Source organism: Amyelois transitella, chromosome 30, assembly GCF_032362555.1.
Source record: "Amyelois transitella isolate CPQ chromosome 30, ilAmyTran1.1, whole genome shotgun sequence".
In the NCBI taxonomy this organism is placed as follows: domain Eukaryota; kingdom Metazoa; phylum Arthropoda; class Insecta; order Lepidoptera; family Pyralidae; genus Amyelois; species Amyelois transitella.
Genome location: NC_083533.1, coordinates 2,813,514 through 2,834,927, shown reverse-complemented (window position 1 = coordinate 2,834,927; position 21,414 = coordinate 2,813,514). Strand labels below are relative to the sequence as shown.

Genomic DNA, 21,414 nt, shown 5'->3' with positions numbered 1-21,414 from the left:
TTATAACAATTTACTTTAACCAAGGTTGATGATATTTGGCACAGAGAAAAAAAATCTGGAATAACTTATGCTACAATTTTTTATAAGTCAAAATAAATGGACTATTAGTAGTATTGAGCGGCAACTGGCAACACTATCTTACTGTGGTTTTGCTTGCGTCTCCTCTGCGACTCAGATTGAAGCCAAAGAGTAGGTTTAACTTAACACGTTCTGAAACGTGTTCAAAACCGGCGTCGTCGTTCGAGTGTAGTGTAACAAATGCAGAGGATTTGTCGAGTTGTGTTCATTTCATTGATAAAATTTTATACAATTTCCATCAAGCGTATAAATAACTGTTTGTAAAACATCTTTTTATTTAAAGATAGTGTTAAAATTTATAACCTTTAGAGTATTATTTTATAATAACCTATCCTCGTAAAGTCAATAATTCAACAAGCCTGAAGTCGAGCCGACCGAGCGAGAAATGGCTACTGCCATTGAAGAAAATGTTGAAATTGTAAGTAATCACTTTCTATTTCATGGTTTTTGCGTAATTATATGTATTGTCTGCTTATTGAAAATTTAAAATCCAAAAGTAAGTATACTTACTGTTAGATGCTTTGTATAAATCATTAATATTTAAGTCAATCAGAAATATCTGTGATATGACTTCTCATGTACCTACGATTGTAATTTACAAAAGAGACTACAGACCTAACCGGTCTTTTTCGTAAATTATATTGATAAATAGCTACAGGGGTTGCTTAAGGCTATTCATGAAGTGGGTCCGAATTTGGCCTCAAAAGTTTCCACCATCTAAAACCATCTTGTTAAAAGTCTGCACTGATAAAATCTACTGTCAACAAACACTTCTATTGACAGATAATGATAGTGCTCTGTAGATCTATTCATAAATGTTGAAAAGGCATGTGTTTTATATTTTCACTCAAGAAAATATGACAAATATATGTGATTATTATATATATGTATACATTCTTGTATAACCCCCAGACCGCAGTACTCAAAAAATGAATTCTAAAATTTTCAGGACTGGGGCAACGAAAGACTCAGTCGTGCTCAACGAGCTGTGGAAGCCAATGTTTACGATGTGGACTCGTGGTCACTTCTTATTCGGGAAGCCCAAACTCGGCCGATCAATGATGTGCGCTCAATGTACGAGAGTCTTATTACTGCATTCCCTACTACGGGAAGGTTTTGGAAGATATATATTGAGCAGGAGGTGGGTATAGTTTGAATCATAGAAAAAGATGTCACTTGCATATATAATTTTTCATACAATATTTAGTTTCATTTGCTAAGTTTGCATTTAATTATCATTAAAGTGACAGTATATTGTATTTTTTGCCTTTAATTTCAATTTATTAAAGTATACTGGCAGCCTCTGAAGTATAGCGGAAATGTTTTAGTTTGTGATGAAGTATGTCTCAGTTTCAAATCCTAGCCAGGGCATGATGTGTAATGAACATTTCCTGATTGGCCTGCATCTTGAATGTTTGTATTTATTATAGAATAAAATATCATTAAGTAAGAATCTTGTAACATAAATCTCTATCTTTTAGGCTAATGATGTATGTAAATTGTCTTGTATATATTTATTTATTAATAGTAAATATAAATTACCTACCTGCAAGGAAAATATAAATTACCTACCTGCAAGGTGTCCTTTCCAAAAACAATCAATTAAACTTATTTCACTTTTTCAGATGAAAGCGCGGAACTTTGAGAAAGTGGAGAAGGTTAGTATGGTCTAAACCTAAATTTAGTACCTAAAAAAATATATCTGTGATATAAAACGTAAAAAAAGAAAAATCTAGTCAATGACAAGGCATTTGGATTCTATGAATCGCATGTATTAGATATAAGTGAATAAAAATGAAAGATACAAAATTATCTTTTTTTTCGGTTAGGGCGCTGTGTTCAGACATGATGGAGGGGATTTTTATTATGAAAAGGTTGATGAAATACATATTTTTAAAGTGACCATAAGTTTAAAAAGACTGATAAACCAAAGAAGTAGTCTGTTTTTGTATTTGTTATAGTGAATCCATGGATATGGTTAAAAAAGTTAGTTGTTTGATAGTAACAAATTATTTTAGTTGGTGAAGCTATACAAAGTTACAACCTGATCATAATAAGCTCCCTTTTGACATGTAATAATCCCTGAAAATATCCTTTTATGTTTACAAACAGTTTCACTTGTCCTTCGGAATTTTTGTTCGAAACAGTGTGAGCAATCTTAAAGGTAAATAATTCTGAAAAGTATATACTTGCATAAGAAAAACCTAACAGATACTCGTTATACAAAAGATTGCGAGATAAATCGTGATTTTTATAAAATCCGTTATGCAGGTTACTAAGCATAAAACTGGGTTCTCAAATAGTATGAAATCAGTGTGAGACAGATTTGTTTAAGGGTTCAGAATGAGAAATGGGGTCCGAGCGAGAAATGTGTGTTAGGGATCCAAATGAGTAATGCTTGTATGGAATCCAAATTAGAAATATGCTTAAGGGATCCAAGTGAGAAACTTGTGAAATGGGATTAGTGTGTGAAATCCAAAAACAAAATTTCTCCTGCTGTCTCGCTCATGTTAATAATACAAGCCGAACAGTTCAGTTCGTGGTTTCAAATGGTGTGCTCTGATTGGCTGAACCGCTCAAATATTTTCGCGCCATACAAAAATCACACTTTGCGAAGGTATATCAGTGTAACTTATAAAAGTGGCCAGCGTGAATAAGACATATACTCTCTCTCTTTTTATATCTTTGGGAGGAAAGAGAGCGGTTAACTCAGAGGAACAAGGAAGTTTTGTGAATAGCTGCACAATGCCCTATGATATCTTAGAGATATAAGAGTAAAATTTTGTGCATTTAAATTTTAATTTGGTAATTAAATCTGCTGTGAAAAGTTTGCAAAACATTGGTATATTACCAATGTTTTTAACATTTTTAACAATTTTTTTTAACAAATTTTTAACATCATGGAGACTATTAATCATTATAATTTTGAACAAAATGTCGCCTGGATTCAAACCAATCAATTGAAAAAGCCAAAAGGTAGGTAATTCTGTGAATCTATACCTAAAGTGTGTTTTCATTTCGTTATATGAAAGTTTATTTCAATAATTTAAATTTTTGTATAATTGCAAAATAGTTTTTAAATAAAGAAAATGAGGAACCTCTAACTCGTAAATAGAACCCGAAGTCCTTAGTCATTTAAAAGATTCAATCAGCGCCATCTAGTGGTGACGCGATGGCACTAATGAAATTCCATACAAATTCGCGATTACTTACTCGTCGTTACTAACAACTTCGACGAGTAAAACTCGCGCTAACTCCTCTAGTTAGATTCTCATCATAGCTTGGATCTTACTAAAAGGCTTCTAGACAGATTTCATGTAAATACATACATATAATCAAATCAGAGCCAACAGTCTTGAAAAGACAGATAGGCCACGTTTAAGTTTTTGGCTTAAGGAATAAGTTGAAGTTGAATTCAAATAGTGACAGGTTGCTAGTCCATCGCCTAAAAGAAGAATCGCAAGTTTATAAGCCTATACCTTAGTCGCGTTTTACGACATCCATGGGAAAGAGATGGAGTTGTCCTATTCTTTTTTTCTATTGGTGCCGGGAACCACACGGCAATTTCTGTTTCTTCATGTAAATTGGCACAGAATATATAATACAAAAATATATAAGTACTTTTATTTCTGGATTCCACCGATACGGAGTCATGATCTATATTAAAGTCAGCGTTTAATGAACTTTCATTTACTGCCCCTCCGATTAATATATATGTATGTTTGTCTGTTCAGCTCTTTCAGCGGTGCCTGATGAAGATCCTAAACATCGAACTGTGGCGATTGTACCTCAACTATGTTAAGGAGACAAAGTGTATGCTGCCAACATACAAGTAAGTTTAAATTACATACCATTGACATCATTAGATAAAATAAATATAGACTTCTGCCCAGCCTAGGCAAACTAATATATTTATGCATACATAGTATGTATTACATACATACATAAAATCACGCCTCTTTCCCGGAGGTGTAGGCAGAGACTACCTCTTTCCACTTGCCACGATATCTGCAAACTTCCTTCGCTTCATCCAAATTCATAACTCTCTTTATGCAAGCTCGGCGGTTTCGGGTACTTTATATTTATGCACACGCCATACCGCTCCAAAATTCATTTCTCCTCTCACGGGTCTACTGGAGGAGATTTTTTATTGAAATACCTAAGTAGCACTTTTGTACTACAATTACTGTATCAAATGCTCCTGTATATAATTTTGTGTACATAAATAAAAATAAATAATAATAAAATATGCGCCAATCGCCTTTCTATTTTAATTTCCTCCCACCCTAAGGTTGACTGGAAGAGATTTCTTTAGCCATAAGTCCGCCTTTGTACCACATTACCTGTATTTTTTTTCTGTTTGTCTTTTTCCTATGGTGCAATAAAGAGTCTATCTATCTATCTATGATCAAAGATGTTATTTACAAAAGTTTTGCAGCAGCTTCAGTTCCTATTTTCTATTTTTCCTGATCTCTTGAAAATTTCCAAGAAATAACCTACATTTCACTTTGGACAACTAATTTGTATATGTTGTAGGTATATTAAAACAAAATACTATCAAAATCGTTCTGTCCGGGTTTAAGTCGTGGAATTGTTACAGACATTTCACATTCATTCATATAATCATGTCTATATCCCTTGCGGGGTAGACAGAGCCAGCAGTCTTGAAAGTACGACATGCCATGTTTAGCTGTTATATATTCACGTTTATAATATTAAGACATTTATTATATTAAGGGTTGTATGAATTTTTAGAACTAAATTAAACAGTGAACTGTTTTTCTTACAATACACAAACTTTATTCAATTTAAAAGAAAGTTTATTTAAATTAATATTATCTTTCAGAGAGAAAATGGCGCAGGCGTACGACTTCGCACTAGACAAGATAGGTCTGGACATCCACGCGTACCCGATTTGGAACGACTACGTGACGTTCCTGAAGAGTGTGGACGCTGTGGGCAGCTACGCTGAGAACCAGAAAATATCCGCTGTCAGGAAGGTATTGTCATTATTACGAGTATAGTTACTTTGCCGTGTGGTTCCCGGCACCAATACAAAAAAGAATAGGACCACTCCATCTCTTCCCATGGATGTCGTAAAAGGCGACTAAGGGATAGGCTTATAAACTTGGGATTCTTTTTTAGGCGATGGGCTAGCAACCTGTCACTATTTGAATCTCAATTCTATCATTAAGCCAAATAGGTGAACGTGGCCATTCAGTCCTTTCAAGGCATATGTATGTATGTATGTAGTTACTTTATTATCGACTGGGGGACGGCAGCAGCTCCTCCCGATTAGAACTAAAAATCACCAAAATATCCGTTCTTGCGGGAATTGCGTGAGTTTCTCTCTTAGTGCACTCCTAGACCACATAAAAAACCTACACGCCAAGTTTAAATTCAACCAATGGTTCTGGCTGCATTGGTATGTGAGTCAGTCATTCATTTCTTCTTTGTTTGCAAAATTAAAATTGCAAAAATTTTATTCATCATTATGGGATACTTCATATCTCTTTGGTTTCACAACATTGGCTGACGTCAAATAATAATTAGATTTCGGGGAAGTCCTCGTGAAAGCCTGCTGCAGTGCAGTATGTTACCGCTGTACTGCAATGACGCTTTGGAAGCGGTATTGAACTTAGTTTTAAGTAAATTATTTGACGTCAACCAATGTTGTGAAATCAAAAGATACCGTGCTATGCTTGTTACCACCTAAGACCTCATCTTGCTTACTTGAAGCCTTTTTAAGCGTCTTTACCCCGCACAGGGTAGACGCCACGTTCATACATACATATTCGCCACGTCTATATCCCTTGCGGGGTAGACAGCCAAAAGTCTTGAAAAGACTGAATGGCCATGTTCAGCTATTTGCCTTTGTAGCGGGAGCGATGATTCGGCTCGACCGCCACCAAAGGGAAGATCTTCCGCCAGGCTAGGTGTTATGCCTGGGGAACCGCGGCTCCGACGATGTTGTGTCGGAGGTTGTATATATATCGCTCCAATCCGTTAAATCTCTGAAATCGCGATTTAGATTCTTCGCTGCTATTGGTTGAGCGCGTCAATTTCTTCGCGATGATTGACAGTAGTTGTTTGATTTGATGTTTGTGGCGAATGGCGTAGAGATGTCGCCACACCTTAATGATAGAATTGAGATTCAAATAGTGACAGGTTGCTAGCCCATCGCCTAGAAAAGAATCTCAAGTTTGTAAGCCCATCCCTTAGTCGCCTTTTACGACATCCATGGGAAAGAGATGGAGTGGTCCTATTCTTTTTTGTATTGGTGCCGGGAACCACACGGCACGTTCATCTGTATGACTTAATGATAATTCCTCGATTTCCACATGCTATTGTTGCAGGTTTATCAAAGGGCAGTTATAACACCTATCATTGGTATAGAGACCTTGTGGAAGGACTACATAGCTTTCGAGCAAAGCATCAACAATATTATCGGTAAGATAACATTGGCACATCACTATTTGTTAAGACAATATAATATGTTTAAATAACAAATCAATTATTTGTATAGTATTGATAAGTGTATAAATAATGAGACACTTTTGAATCAAACGACACCATCTCTTTCCTATGTATGTCGTCACTATAGAATTGAACCATACCATCTCTTTTTTGTGGTAGTCGTAAAAAGTGACTAAGGGAATAGACACAATTATCTGGTGCAGCTTTGATCCAATTCGTCAGACGGGAATCGATTTGTGTACAAATCTGACTCACTCCTGGCACCTCTCGATGAGGTTCTCGAGATCCTGGTTACATCAACCAGGATTTCGCCAGGAGGAATAAAAATGAATAATAATTTTCAAAAAGATGTCTATGACATGTTCCATAAATTTTTTGCTTGTATGTGTTTATTTATATAAATTTTCTTTATTTCGTTTAATTTTATATTGTGGTATGTTAATAAACAAGTAGTATTAAATTAAAATCAAATGTTTGATTGTTTTTAATGAGAAAATTATTCTTCATCTATTTATTAATTTGATTTACAAATTATTGAATGTGTGTAATTTACTACCAAATTCTTTACTATTAACTACTAACAAAATTTATCATACGAAAATACGAAATAAAATAATTATTAACAAAATTTGTCATACGAAAATAGAAAATAAAATGACAAAAATAACTATTTAAAAAAAAAAAAAAAATTAAAATCGCTGAACCAATATCTTAGTTCAAGTGGTAGACTTTGAACTGCTTTACCTATAACGTTAATCCTACTACTATTATAAAGGCGACAGTTTGTATGGATGTATGGATGTTTGTTACTCTTTCACGCAAAAACTAATGAACCGATTACCATGAAATTTGGTATGTAGGTAGCTGAAGACCCAGAATAACACATAGGCTACTTTTTATCCCAGAGTCCCCGCGGGATTGATAGGGTTTCCATGCGGACGAAGTCGCGGGCGGCCTCTAGTACATACATACATAAAATCACGCCTCTTTCCCGGAGGGGTAGGCAGAGATTACATCTTTCCACTTGCAACGATCTCTGCATACTTCCTTCGCTTCATCTACATTCATAACTCTCTTCATGCAAGCTCGTCGATTTCGGGTGCTCTTGAAAATAACTAATTTTTTTTTACTATAATCTATGGTCAATATCATGGCGTATAGGACTTTGACTGGTAGACTGTGAACTTCTTTACCTGTTATGTTAATATTACATCATACTTGTTTTGCAGCTGAACGCATGGCCATGGAAAGATCCAGGGAATACATGAACGCACGCCGGGTTGCCAAGGAATTGGAAACGGTGACCCGCGGCCTTAACAGGAACATGCCTGCGACGCCGCCTACCGTCGACAGGGAGGAAATGAAACAGGTAATTTACAGGAAAAGTACGGATAATGATTCTCGTCTGATCTCCGCTACCTTGCAAGGGAACCTAACTCACATGGATCATGGTTGCGGATGCTACCAGTCTCTGTATGCAGATTTCTCACGAAACAGATACATTTATAACTGTATAAATGTATCTGTTACCTATGGACACGAAGGCCAGATATTCAACAAATTATGTCTCCTATCTCGGGTCTGCTGAAAGAGATTTCTTTTGAAATAACCAGAACCTTAGTAATTTTGTTTCTTATGTTTATCATTTTCGATGTATTCTCGATGTAGTAAATAAGTAAATAAATAAATACGATATAAACAATTTTTATCTCTTTCAGGTGGAGCTTTGGAAAAAATACATATCGTGGGAGAGATCGAACCCTCTCCGCTCCGAAGACACGGCCCTGGTCGCCCGCCGGGTCATGTTCGCCATAGAACAGTGTCTGCTGTGTCTGGCGCACCATCCTGACGTGTGGCATCAGGCGGCCATGTTTTTAGACCATTCCGCTAAACTCTTACAAGAGAAAGGGGTAAGTTTCTTTGTTTATCTGAATTTAATAGTTATAATTAGTTATAATAATTGGTAGTCAGGTTATATTGGCCATTGAATTGTGTTATGTGTCTAATTCACCATCCTGACGTGTGGCATCAGGCGGCCATGTTTTTAGACCATTCCGCTAAACTCTTACAAGAGAAAGGGGTAAGTTTCTTTGTTTATCTAAGTTTAATAGTTATAATAATTGGTAGTTGTTATAATACACCATCCTGACGTCTCGCATCAAGTAGCCATGTTGTAGACCATTCTGATAAAGTCCTGTATGAGAAAGTGGTCAGTTTCCATATTTTTCGATGGTATATGATTTGAAGATGTATAGTTTCTCACCATTGAACAGTGTCTGTGGTGTCTTTCACACCATCCTGACGTATGGCGTCAGGCGGCCATGTTTGTAGACCATTTTACATAACTTTAACACAAGCAATACATAAGTTTCTCTGCTTTATTTAAGTTAAAATTTGTTAAAAGTTTAAAGTTGCGCCGTGTGGTTAGATTCTGTAGAATAGGACCACTCCATCTCTTTCCCATGGATGTCGTAAAAGGCGACTAACAAACTTGGGATTCTTTTTTTTGGCAATCGGCTAGCAACCTGTCACTATTTGAATCTCAATTCTATCATTAAGCCAGCTGAACGTGGCCTATCAGTATTTTCAAGACTGTTGCCTCTGTTTACCCCACAAGGGATATAGACGTGACCGTATGTATGTCAAACGAGTCGTGTACCCAATAGAACGGCGTTACATTTTTGAATCCAAAAATATTTATTAATCACTATATGTTTGTCCTAAGGATTCGAACGCGGCGCGCCTGTTCTCGGACGAGGCGGCGGCCGTGTACGAGCGCGCCACCAGCGGCCCGCTGAAGCAGTCCACGCTGCTGCACTTCGCGCACGCCGACTACGAGGAGAGCAGGCTGCATTATAACAAGGTCATCTCACTCTCTTTCTCTCTCCCTCCCTCTCTCTCTCTCTCTCTCCCTCTCTCTCTATCTCTCACTCATTGTGTTTAATAATAAATAAATAAAATATAAATAAATATATACGGGACAAATTACACAGATTGAGCTAGCCTCGAAGTAAGTTCGAAACTTGTGTTACGAGATACTAACTCAACGATACTATATTTTATAATAAATACTTATATAGATAAACATCCGAGACCCAGCCAATCAGAAAAAGTTCTTTTCTCATCATACCCTGGCCGGGATTCGAACCCGGGACCTCCGGTGTCGCAGACAAGCGTACTACCGCTGCGCCACAGAGACCGTCAATTGTTTGTTTGTTTGTTTATTTGTTTGTAATATATTTAGTGCATAGAAATTTACACAGTGCCGTGTGTGGTACCTACCCGGCACCGATACAATATAGAATAGGTCACCACTCCGTCTCATTCCCATGGATGTCGTAAAAGGCGACTAAGGGATAGGTTTACATACTTGGGATTCTTTTTTAGGCTATGGATTAGCGACCTGTCACAATTTCAATGTTAATTCTATCGTTAAGCCAAACAGCTGAACGTGGCCGTCCAGTCTTATCAAGACTTGGCTTGGCATCTACCCCGCAAGGGATATAGACGTGATGATATATATGTAAGGGATTTCAAAAAATTCACTCGATTGAAGTCGCGAGAATGAATCTAGTTATCTATACTAATATAATAAAGCTGAAGAGTTTGTTTGTTTGAACGCGCTAATCTCAGGAACTACTGGTACGAACCATTGAAAATTATTTTTGTATTGAATAGACCATTTATCGAGCAAGGCTTTAGGCTATAACTATATAACATCACGCTTCAATTTTTAGGAGCGTAGAAATAATGGAAAATTTGAAAAATAAAACAGGCAAAATTATTCATCCTTGAGGGCTTCAATGATGCCCAAAATAGCTATTCCACGCGGACGAAGTCGCGGGCACAGCTTGTTTACGATATATCTTATTATGATTAAAGGTGCACCAAGTATACACCCGCTACTTGGACATGGAGGACATCGACCCCACGCTGGCGTACGTCCAGTACATGAAGTTCGCGAGGCGGGCGGAAGGCATCAAGTCCGCTAGGACCGTCTTCAAGAGGGCTAGAGAGGACTCTAGGTAAGATAATAGTATTATTTTTTCAGTCTAATACATACTTTATTTTATTTTTTTATTTATTTATCTTTATTTAGGCAACAAACAGTCGTTTACAAATAGAAATTTACATAAACTATGAGTACAATTTAAAGACCTATAGTGCCCTAAAGTGATGTACTTATATAATAAAAAGGGTTAATTACATGGCAGGAATTTGTAAACAAAATCAACTAAGAATAGCTTAGAGTGTTAGGTTAATTAAGTTTGTTATATAAGTATAAGTGTTTTATAAAATTATATTACTATCAGTTGAACTAGATTGAAAACTGAGTTTTAATCGTTTTAGAGTAGTGTTTAGTAGATCTATATTTCCAAATTCTTTATTATATATGGTGGTGGAACGATGTTACGAGTATAGTTTTTGTGTAAATGTGGAGGAGAGAGAAGTGGAATTTTACGTGAGGGGCGTACAGGTAAACGCCTAGGAGTCACATACTCCTGTCTGTCTCGGCTCCCCAACATTTGGGAGCCTAAGCGGGGAATACAGTAGACAGAGCCAACAGTCTTGAAAAGACTGATAGGCCACATTGAGCTATTTTGCTTAATGAAATAGAATTGAGATTCAAATAGTGACAGGTCGCTAGCCCGTCGTCTAAAAGAAGAATCCCAAGTTTGTAAGCCTATCCCTTAGTCGCCTTTTACGACATCCATGGGAACGAGATGGAGTGGTCCTGTTCTTTTTTGTATTGGTGCTGGGAACCACACGGCACCTTTATGTTATGTTATGTTATGTCTGTCTATTTGTTCCACAGATCTCGCTACCATGTGTTCGTAGCGGCGGCACTTATGGAATATTACTGCTCCAAAGATAAGAACATTGCGTTCAGAATATTCGAGCTCGGTTTGAAGAAGTTCTCGCATATACCCGAGTATGTTTTGTGTTATATCGATTATCTGTCACATTTGAATGGTAAGTGTTATTTTTTTGGTAATATGAGTACATTAGCCTCTGAGCTGCCGGATTCGCGATCCGATTTTTAATGTTCCAAATAATGAATCTATGCTAATTTTATGAAGCTGAAGTGTGTTTGATTGAACGCGGTAATCTCAGGAACTTCTGGTTCGAATAGGCTATTTTACACCATGTAAAAAAAAATATAAAAATGCACGTATCTTATAGATTTTGTAAAAAATAAAAGAAAAACATCGATCATTATTCATAAAAGTGCAATATGGATTTTATAATTCAATTTAAAAAATCCTCTTTTTTAATCTGTTCTTCAAAAGTCGAAAACGCTATCCGCCATGTTGGGTACTGACGTGACGTCATACTTTTAGTAAACAAATATCGAATCGAAAACATATTGATGATGTCAGGCTCTGTTTATTTTGAAATTTTAAAATTTCTATCACGTTTTTGGGTTTTTACTCTTTAATAATTTAATAGAATCATGGAAGACGGTTTTGTGAAAGCAGACAATATAAATCTACCGAGGATTAATAGGTTGATGGTGGCGAAATTTTGGATCTCTTCTTGCTAATTTCAACCAAGTGTTTCTCATTTTAATATCACTTGGCAGTGGAATCCACAATTTTTCTGGTGTTTTTATACTTGTATTCTTGCATCCAGGAACAAGACACCAACAATATGTATTGTAATTCATTATTACAAAAATCTTTTTACTTTAGTCATACGTAGAGCCGTATTGTTTACTAAAAGTATGACGTCACGAGTCAAAACAGCATGGCGGATGGCGTTTTCGCGCGAAAATACAAAATCATAAATAATAAATCGTTTTTAGAGCACTTTTCGGCTTCAAAAAAAAAATTCTATAGGTATAACACAGTCTCAGGATTGATTTAAAACAGTTTTCAAAAAAGAGTGTAATAGCCTATTGTAAAATTCTTTTCGTGTTGAATAGACCATTTATCGAGGAAAGCTTTAGGCTATATAACATCACGCTGCAACTATAAGGAGCGAAGAAATAATGGAAAATGTGAAAAAAGAACGGGGAAAATTATTCATCCTTGAGGGCTTCAATGATGCCCAAAATAACTATTCCATGCGGACGAAGTCGCTAGTAATTAATATGTGTTCATTGTTAGTGAGCAGACCTTTATATTAAACAATTGTGTTTTTTATTACAATTCGTTGAGATCCATTTTTGAATGATCTTCTACCTCATGGCTTTAGTCCCGGTTGCATCCTCCCCACTCTGGAGAGGAGTCCGGGGTACGCCTTTGACCATGGATCCTGGATTAGGTGAGTCAGGTTTGTACACGAAGCGACTCCCGTCTGACCTCCACAACCTTTGCAGGGGATCCTAACCCGTATCAGATCTATGGTTACACATCCAGTTGCCTGTTCAGGTTTTCTCACGATGTTTTCCCTCACCGTAAGTATCATCAGTTAGTATTTAAACTAATGTAATGTTAACTTTCAATTTCAGAGGACAATAACACGCGGGTCCTGTTTGAACGTGTTCTATCTTCGGGTAGTTTGAAGCCGTCCAGTTCCGTGGACATATGGAACCGGTTCCTGGAGTTCGAGTCCAACATTGGTGACCTGGTCTCCATCGTAAAGGTCGAGAAGAGGAGACAAGCGGTTTTAGAAAAGGTATGTGCGGTTAAAGATTTACTCTTACAGGAATTTAGCAAAGACATATATTTATATATTTATTTATTTAAACTTCATTGCACAAAATATTAATGTATAGCACAATTGGCGGACTTAATGCTAGAAGCATTATCTACCAGTCAACCATTGGGTCTGACAGAGAACTTTAAGTGGGGTTAAACTAAATAAATATATTTATACCTTCACAAAATATAAAATAAAATAATTACAATATATATACATAAAAACTATATAAAATAACGCCCCTTTCCCGAGGGGTAGGCAGAGATTACATCTTTGCACGTGTCACGATCCCTGCATACTTCTATCAGAGTCGTGGTTGGCAAAACCTATCTATTATATAAATTTATAAGCAGTGCTGAAAAAGATAGATACAGTTAAAGATTTACTCGACTGGGATTTTTGAAATTAAACTTGAGGTTGATAAAAAGTAACAAGATTGTGCAAAAGGTCGCTAAAATTAATTTTAACTAAAAGTATATTTTGACAACGTTACGTCGTGGTGTAGTTGTTAAAATATTTCTGTGGCTATCCACGATTCTATTTTGTAGTCTGTACTTTTCACAAAGTAACATATCAAAAAAGTATGATTGTAGTACAAAAAACTGTTACTAGATGGCGCTAAAAATAATCGCGACGTTCACTGTCTCAATCAGCGATCAACTAATTATTAATTTTTGAAAAGTAACATATATACATACATATGGTCATGTCTGTATCCCTTGCGGGGTAGAAAGGGCCAACAGTTTTCAAAAGACTGATAGGCCATATTGAGCTATTTGGCATAATGATAGAATTGAGATTCAAATAGTGACAGGTTGCTAGCCCATCGCCTAAAGAAGAATCCCAAGTTTGTAAGCCTATTCCTTAGTCGCCTTTTAAAGCATCCATGGGAAAGAGATGGAGTGGTCTTATTCTTTTCTTTCAATGGTGCCGGGAACCACACGGCACTGTTAAAATGTAAACTTTAAATTTTCAGATCAAAGAGTTTGAAGGCAAAGAAACCGCCCAACTTGTGGACAGATACAAGTTTTTAGATCTTTATCCTTGCACTATTGCTGAGCTCAAATCTATCGGTTACACGGAGGTAAGTCGTATTTACATGATGTTCAGTTACTTATTAATTCGTTTATTGTCTAATAGATGGCGCTGTTAAGCGTCGGTAGACGAATCGATAAGGTGCCCTATTTAAAAATGCTTTTATGTATACGCAGAGCAGGTCCAAATTCCACCTTGGCCATTGACTCCTTTTCTGAGTGATGTCCATTAGTTTGAGTGCTAACTGATGTTGTTACGGTGAGAGGATACATGGCAAGGAAACCTGCACATTCAGGCAAATGAATGTGTAAACGTGATCCAATACTGGTTAGGTTCCCCTGCAAAGATTGCGGTGGTCAGATGGTAGTCGCTTCTCGTAAAAACCTGACTCACCCAATCCACGATCGTGGACAAGAAGACGCACCTTGGACTCTACTCCAAAAAGGTGAGGATGTGACCATGACTAACGCTAGGAGAAGGAATAAAGAGGAGAATGAAAATCAAGGCTTATTAAGTTATTTTTCTTATTTGTAACTCATTTAAAAATGTTTTTTTTAGGATATTTACTAGACAACATACATACATACATATGGTCACGTCTATATCCCTTACGCGGTAGACAGAGCCAACAGTCTTGAAAAGACTGATAGGCCACGTTCAGCTGTTTGGCTTAACGATAGAATTGAGATTCAAATAGTGACAGGTCGCTAGCACATCGCCTAAAAAAGAATCTCAAGTTTGTAAGCCTATCACTTAGTCGCCTATTACGACATCCATGGGAAAGAGATGCGAGTGGTCCTATTGTTTTTTTGTATTGGTGCCGGGAACCACAGGGCACAATTTTCCAGATTCCAATGTTCCGAGGTAGACAGGGCCAAAGTCTTCAAAAGACTGATAGGAAACGTTCAGCTATTTGGCTTGATGATACAATTGAGATTCAAAATTCATTGGAAATCGGAAAATCATTTTGTATATTAATTATTAAGTAAAAGTCAATCATTTTGTATATTAATTATTAAGTAATTATATTTTAATTTGTGATCGAATGATTTCAATGTAGTTTAAAACTGAGAATTTATAATGTTAACATTGTCGTCGCCAGGTGGCGTGTATGTCCAACAAGTCGTGGGCGCTGGGCGGGCCGCTGGCGGGCGTGTCCCCGGAACTGGCCGCCGTCATATTGGGGCAGAAGTGAGTACATACATACATACACACACATACACACATACATGCACACATACATACACACATACATACACACATACATACACACATACATACATACATACACACACACATACATACACACATACATACATACACACATACATACACACATACATACATACACACATACATACATACATACACACACACATACATACATACACTTAGTACGTACGTATTTTTTGAACTTAGTACGTACGGGGTTCCATAAATCTTTTAATAGCAGCATTTCTTTATTTACTTATTTTTCTTTTAATTTCATTTGTTAAAATAATTAATTGTTGTAAGTATACTTACAAGCAAATATAACCTTTATGCGAAAACTCTTTTAACTATGTTTCAAGATTTTCCATGTGAAGATTATTATTCTTAAAGTTTGTAATTACGTCTATCACGTCAAAACTACTGAAACGATATTCATGTAATTTACCATAAATGTAGTGAGGTGAAGGTACTCTTCAAAGCTAAAATAAGTACATATATTAGTAATCAAGACATGATATGCTGTAAGCAACTTTCTTTATCTACGCCATTGCAAAGGTTGTCATGGTTTGTTTAGTTAGAAAAAAAATACAGATATTATTTTTGTTTGTATATTAGTTTTTTTGTTGTAAACTCTTTATTGCACATAAAAATTAACATAACAAATTACAAAACAGTTATTGGATTTGGAGAATATGTACTATGGCGGACTTATCCCCAATGGGATTTCATTCAGTCAACCAAACTTTTATTGTCAATTATTTTTCATAATTCTTTTTTCATAATATAAGTACTTATATTATGAGAAAAATTATATAAGTACCTAAGTTTGAATTCTCTGCGACTATACTTCCTACAGTGCTGCGAGTTTTTTTTCATTATAATAAATAAAATAAAATAAAAACCAAAAAATGTTTTTTTGTTTCAGAGACAACGACCCTAACAAAGACATCGCGCGGCCGGACACGAGCCAGATGATACCGTACAAGCCGAAATCGAACCCGCTACCCGGCGAGCACCCCATACCGGGTACGTTACCCTTGCGGGGTAGACAGAGCCAACAGTCCCGAAAAGATCGAATGGCCACGCTCAGCTGTTTGGCTTAATGAATTGAGATTCAAATAGTGACAGGTTGCTGGCCCATCGCCTAAAAAAGAATGCCAAGTTTGTAAGCCTATCCCTTAGACGCCTTTTTCGACATCCATGGGAACGAGATGGAGTGGTCTAATTCTTTTTTGTATTGGTGCCGGGATCGGAAAATGCACACGGCACGGCCTTATTATATGTATATTTTTTCAAATTGATGTACGAGATCGCGGGTGGCTTTATTATATATGTATATTTTTTCAATTTTGATTTTATGTACAATTGTAATTTGTCTGTATTATATGTATATTTTTTCAATTTGATGTACGAAATCGCGGGTGGCCTTATTATATATATTTTTCAATTTGATGTACAACTGTAATGTGTCTGTATTATTATATGTATATTTTTCAATTTGATGTACAACTGTAATGTGTCTGTATTATATGTATATTTTTCTATTTGATGTACAACTGTAATGTGTCTGTATTATATGTATATTTTTCAATTTGATGTACAACTGCAATGTGTCTGTATTTATATGTATATTTTTTCAATCGCGGGTGGCCTTATTATATACATATTTTTTCCAATTTGATGTACAACTGTAATGTGTCTGTATTTATATGTATATTTTTTCAATCGCGGGTGGCCTTATTATATATATTTTTTCTATTTTATGTACAACTGTAATGTGTCTGTATTTATATACATATTTTTTCAATCGCGGGTGGCCTTATTATATATATATTTTCAATTTGACGTACCTACTTACAATAGTGATGTAATGTCCCCAGGCGGCACGTTCCCCATGCCGCCGGGCGCGGCGCACGTGTGCACGCTGATGCCGCCGCCCGCCTGCTTCCGCGGGCCCTTCGTGGCCGTGGACCGGCTGATGCAGCTGTTCAACAGGATCTCGCTGCCGGACAAACGTGAGTGGCTGTGTTTAGAAGTCGGGTCAGGTTACTGACAGTATTAAGAAGTCAGGTCAGGTAACTGACCACTAGAAATGTGAACTGGTATCTAGCAACTCGAACATACATATATATAAAATCACGCCTCTTTCCCGGAGGGGTAGGCAGAGGCTACCTCTTTCCACTTGCCACGATCTCTGCATACTTCCTTCGCTTCATCCACATTCAACTCGAACATACATACGTATATTGTCACGTCTAGTAAGTATCAATATTTACAAGTCAGGTCAGGTAACTGACCACCACCAGAAATGTGAACATGTGAACCGCAGGTGTCTAGCAACACGAACATGCATACGTATATAGTCACGTCTATATCCCTTGCGGGTTAGACAGAGTCGAAAGTCTTGAAAAGACTGATAGGCTGCGTTCAGCTATTTGGCTTGATGATAGAATTGAGATTCAAATAGTGACAGGTTGCGTGGCCATCGTCGACATACTTATTGTTATTGTAAAATACATTAATACTGTAAGGGAAGTAGACTCTAAATGTGGTATAAAGTTGAGTATAATTTATCATAAATACATATAGTCACGTCTATATCCCTTGCGGGGTAGACAGTGCCAAAAGTTTTCAAAAGACTGATAGGCCACGTTCAGCTTGATGATAGAATTGAGATTCAAATTCATTGGAAATCGGAAAATCATTTTGTATATTAATTATTAAATAAAAATACAATCTCTTTGTATATTTTAATTTGTGATTAAATGATTCATATGGCGATGATAAGATGATGATAAAACATTGTTTTATTTTTCTATTGTTCAAAATAATGTAAATTCGTTTCAGCCCCTGCGCCCACGCAAGAGAACGGCTGCGACACGAAGCTGTTCGATTTGGCGCGCTCCGTGCATTGGATCGTGGACGATGAGGGAATCACCACCGTTTCCAATAAGGTACATACATACATATCGTCACGTCTATATCCCTTGCCCTAGACAGAGCCAACAGCCTTGAAAAGACTGAATGGCCACATTCAGCTCTTTGGCTTAATGATAGAATTGAGATTCAAATAGTGACAGGTTGCTGCCCATCCCCTAAAAAAGAAACCCAAGTTTGTAAGCTTATCCCGTAGTCGTCTTTTACGACATCCATGGGAAAGAGATGGAGTGGTCCTATTCTTTTTTATATTGGTGCCGGGAACCACACGGCAATAAGGTATTTGTGTGTTAATAATAATTTTATATAACTCTCCCACCTCCTCCTGGCTTTAGTCCCGGTTGCATCCTCACCACTCTGGAGAGGAGCTCGGGGTGCCTTTGACCATGGATATTGGATTGGGGGAGTCAGGTTTTTACACCACTCCCGTCTGACTCCGTAACCTCTTATATAACTTGTCCCTAGGGAAAATATAATCGGAATGAATGCCTCAATTGATTAGAAAAATATATACCTGTTGACTTTATATATCTATCCTTTTTTGTATTGGTGCCGGAAACTACACGGCACTACACGGTATGTATGTAACATACATACATACATAAAATCACGCCTCTTTCCCGGAGGGGTAGGCAGAGACTACCTCTTTCCACTTGCCACGATCTCTGCATATTTCCTTTGCTTCATCCACATTCATAACTCTCTTCATGCAAGCTCGGCGGTTTAAATAACATAGGTTAGGTAGGTTACATACATATAATTATAATAAATATATGTATAAAACATATAACTTGGGAATCAAGGCAAGAGTGAATAGGCATAATATGAGTTTGTTTGGACCAAATTAAAGTCTCATCTTGCTTACTACCAAACCGAATGAAGTAAAACTCATTAAAAAATATATAAAATAAACATTTCCAGGCTCGCAGAAGGAAAGCTGGCGAGGATTCCGATGACGATGACCTCGGCGTGGCCCCGCCTCTCAACGACATCTATCGGCAGAGGCAGCAGAAGAGGGTCAAGTAGATATAGTTGTCAAATAGTTAATAGTTGTCAAATAGTTAATAGTTGTCAAATAGTTAATAGTTGTCAAATAGTTATAGTTGTCATATCGATATAGTTGTCGATAGAACTTGCTAGACGCAGAAATAAGAACGGTTTAAAGCGGATGGTCTTTTGGGAATTTCTATAAATAAAAGTAGCCTTTAGTATTTAACTACTACATACTTTTTATTGCGTTACGAATGAAAATTAAAATATTGTCTCCTCGTATTATTGATATGATGTGTGGAAGAGAATTTTGTAATTTACACATCAATATTTTATGTATTCTTTATAAAAATCTGAATAGTATCCCTTACTTATAAATGCGAAACTCTGTTCGCTTTCACAGCTAAACCGCTGGACCGATTCGAATGAAATTTGGTATGGATATTGTTAAAACCCCTCTCTCATTCTTATATAGGATACTTAAAAATCATACCCACTTAATACTAAAATGGGAGGTGAAAGTTAAAACTTTGTGACAAGTCGACAATCACGTTGGCGAATCCGCGGGCAAAAGCTAGTCTTCTTCGTCGTTACCTTTTCCCACTTTCGACGTGGGGTCGGCACAGTATGTTAGTTTTTTCCAATTACTTCTGTCAATTGCCATCTCACTGGTCACTCCCTCTCTCCTCATACTATCCCTTACGCCGTCCATCCATCTCTTTTTCGGTCTTCCCCTATTTCTTGAACCTTTCACTTCCATATTTAAGGCTTTTTTAGTAACATGACCTTCCTCTCTTCTCATGATGTGTCCGTACCAACCCAGTTTAAGGAGTATATAATTTAGATTTCTATGTGTGTGTGTTATATTTGTGCGCAATAAAAAGTGATTTAATTTTAATATTTCATTTTGAATACTCTGAAAATCTGTCTTCATACTAATTACATTATTTCTCCTCTTAAATCGTATCTTTAATTGCATTCTGAGCTTCATACCACGGACTCCATACCACGTTGCATGTCCACTCCTGCTATAAACCCACATATATTCACTAGATGGCGTTATACAGAAAGTGATGGTGACCACGCGGAAATTTCAAGGTATACATTTCTTTTTTGTAAATGCGATTGTGACTTTGTAAAAGTGATCTATTTAGTTTGTAAAACCGTGGGTACTAATATTTTAAGTATTAATAATGCGCTACTTGGTAACGGGTACTAAAACCCCGAAATGAATGTTTTTGAACCTTGACGCCATGAAATGTGAAAATAATTTGGTAACCTCAATGTGTTGTATAATATGAAGTATTTCTTTTAATATAAGACTCATTTTGTAAAAAATTGTTTTATTTTATATATTTAGCCTCTGTGGTGCCGTAGTGTACGCCGGTAAGATAAAGCGACACTTTGGACATCTGTCCTGTATAGATACATACATATACGTCTATATCCTCTGCGGGGTAGACAGAGCCAACAGTCGAAAATACTGAAAGGTTACGTTCAGCTGTGTGGCTTCATGATGGAATTGAGATTCAAATTGTGACAGGTTGTTAGCCTATCGCTTACAAGAACACAAAGTTCAAAAGACAATTCCTTAGACGCCGTTTACGACATCCATGGGAACGAGATCGAGTGGTCCTATTCTTTTTTTACTAAAACTGTACTGTTTTCTAGAAAATGTCTATGATTTTACAAATAAATTATGTGATTACTCTCAAGTTTCGAAAAGCGATCACATTCCAGAAGTTAGATAAGGGTAGTAAGTGGCACTTTTTCCCACTTGACGCAGTGGTATGCACAAGCTTGTCCTTTAATCGTTTTTTACGACTTTCAAAATATACATACATATAATCACATTTGTATCCTTTTCGGGGTAGACAGAGCCAACAGTCTCACAAAAACTGAAAGGTCCTGGTTCAGCTGTATGACTTGAAATATTTGAAATCCAAATAGTGGCATACTCATAACGATTTCATTCTCTCTTAGAAAAGTATAGCGCTATAAATACGATATGTCATTTTCTATGCGACCCACTGTAATATA

General features: G+C 36.7%; 1 protein-coding gene across 1 annotated transcript; it reads left to right on the top strand.

The window, feature by feature from the left end:
• Nucleotides 1-165: 165 nt before the first annotated feature.
• On the top strand, nucleotides 166-20,724 carry LOC106131028 (protein suppressor of forked). The gene is made up of 18 exons (XM_013330012.2): nucleotides 166-496; nucleotides 1,028-1,219; nucleotides 1,704-1,736; nucleotides 3,813-3,910; nucleotides 4,925-5,078; nucleotides 6,435-6,528; nucleotides 7,785-7,924; nucleotides 8,274-8,465; nucleotides 9,281-9,418; nucleotides 10,438-10,580; nucleotides 11,372-11,529; nucleotides 13,010-13,176; nucleotides 14,177-14,284; nucleotides 15,338-15,426; nucleotides 16,373-16,473; nucleotides 17,328-17,462; nucleotides 18,295-18,401; nucleotides 19,306-20,724. Exons 1-18 carry the CDS (start codon nucleotides 464-466, stop codon nucleotides 19,408-19,410), a joined length of 2,187 nt encoding a protein of 728 aa, XP_013185466.1. The 5' UTR covers nucleotides 166-463; the 3' UTR covers nucleotides 19,411-20,724.
• The last annotated feature ends 690 nt before the right edge of the window (nucleotides 20,725-21,414 follow it).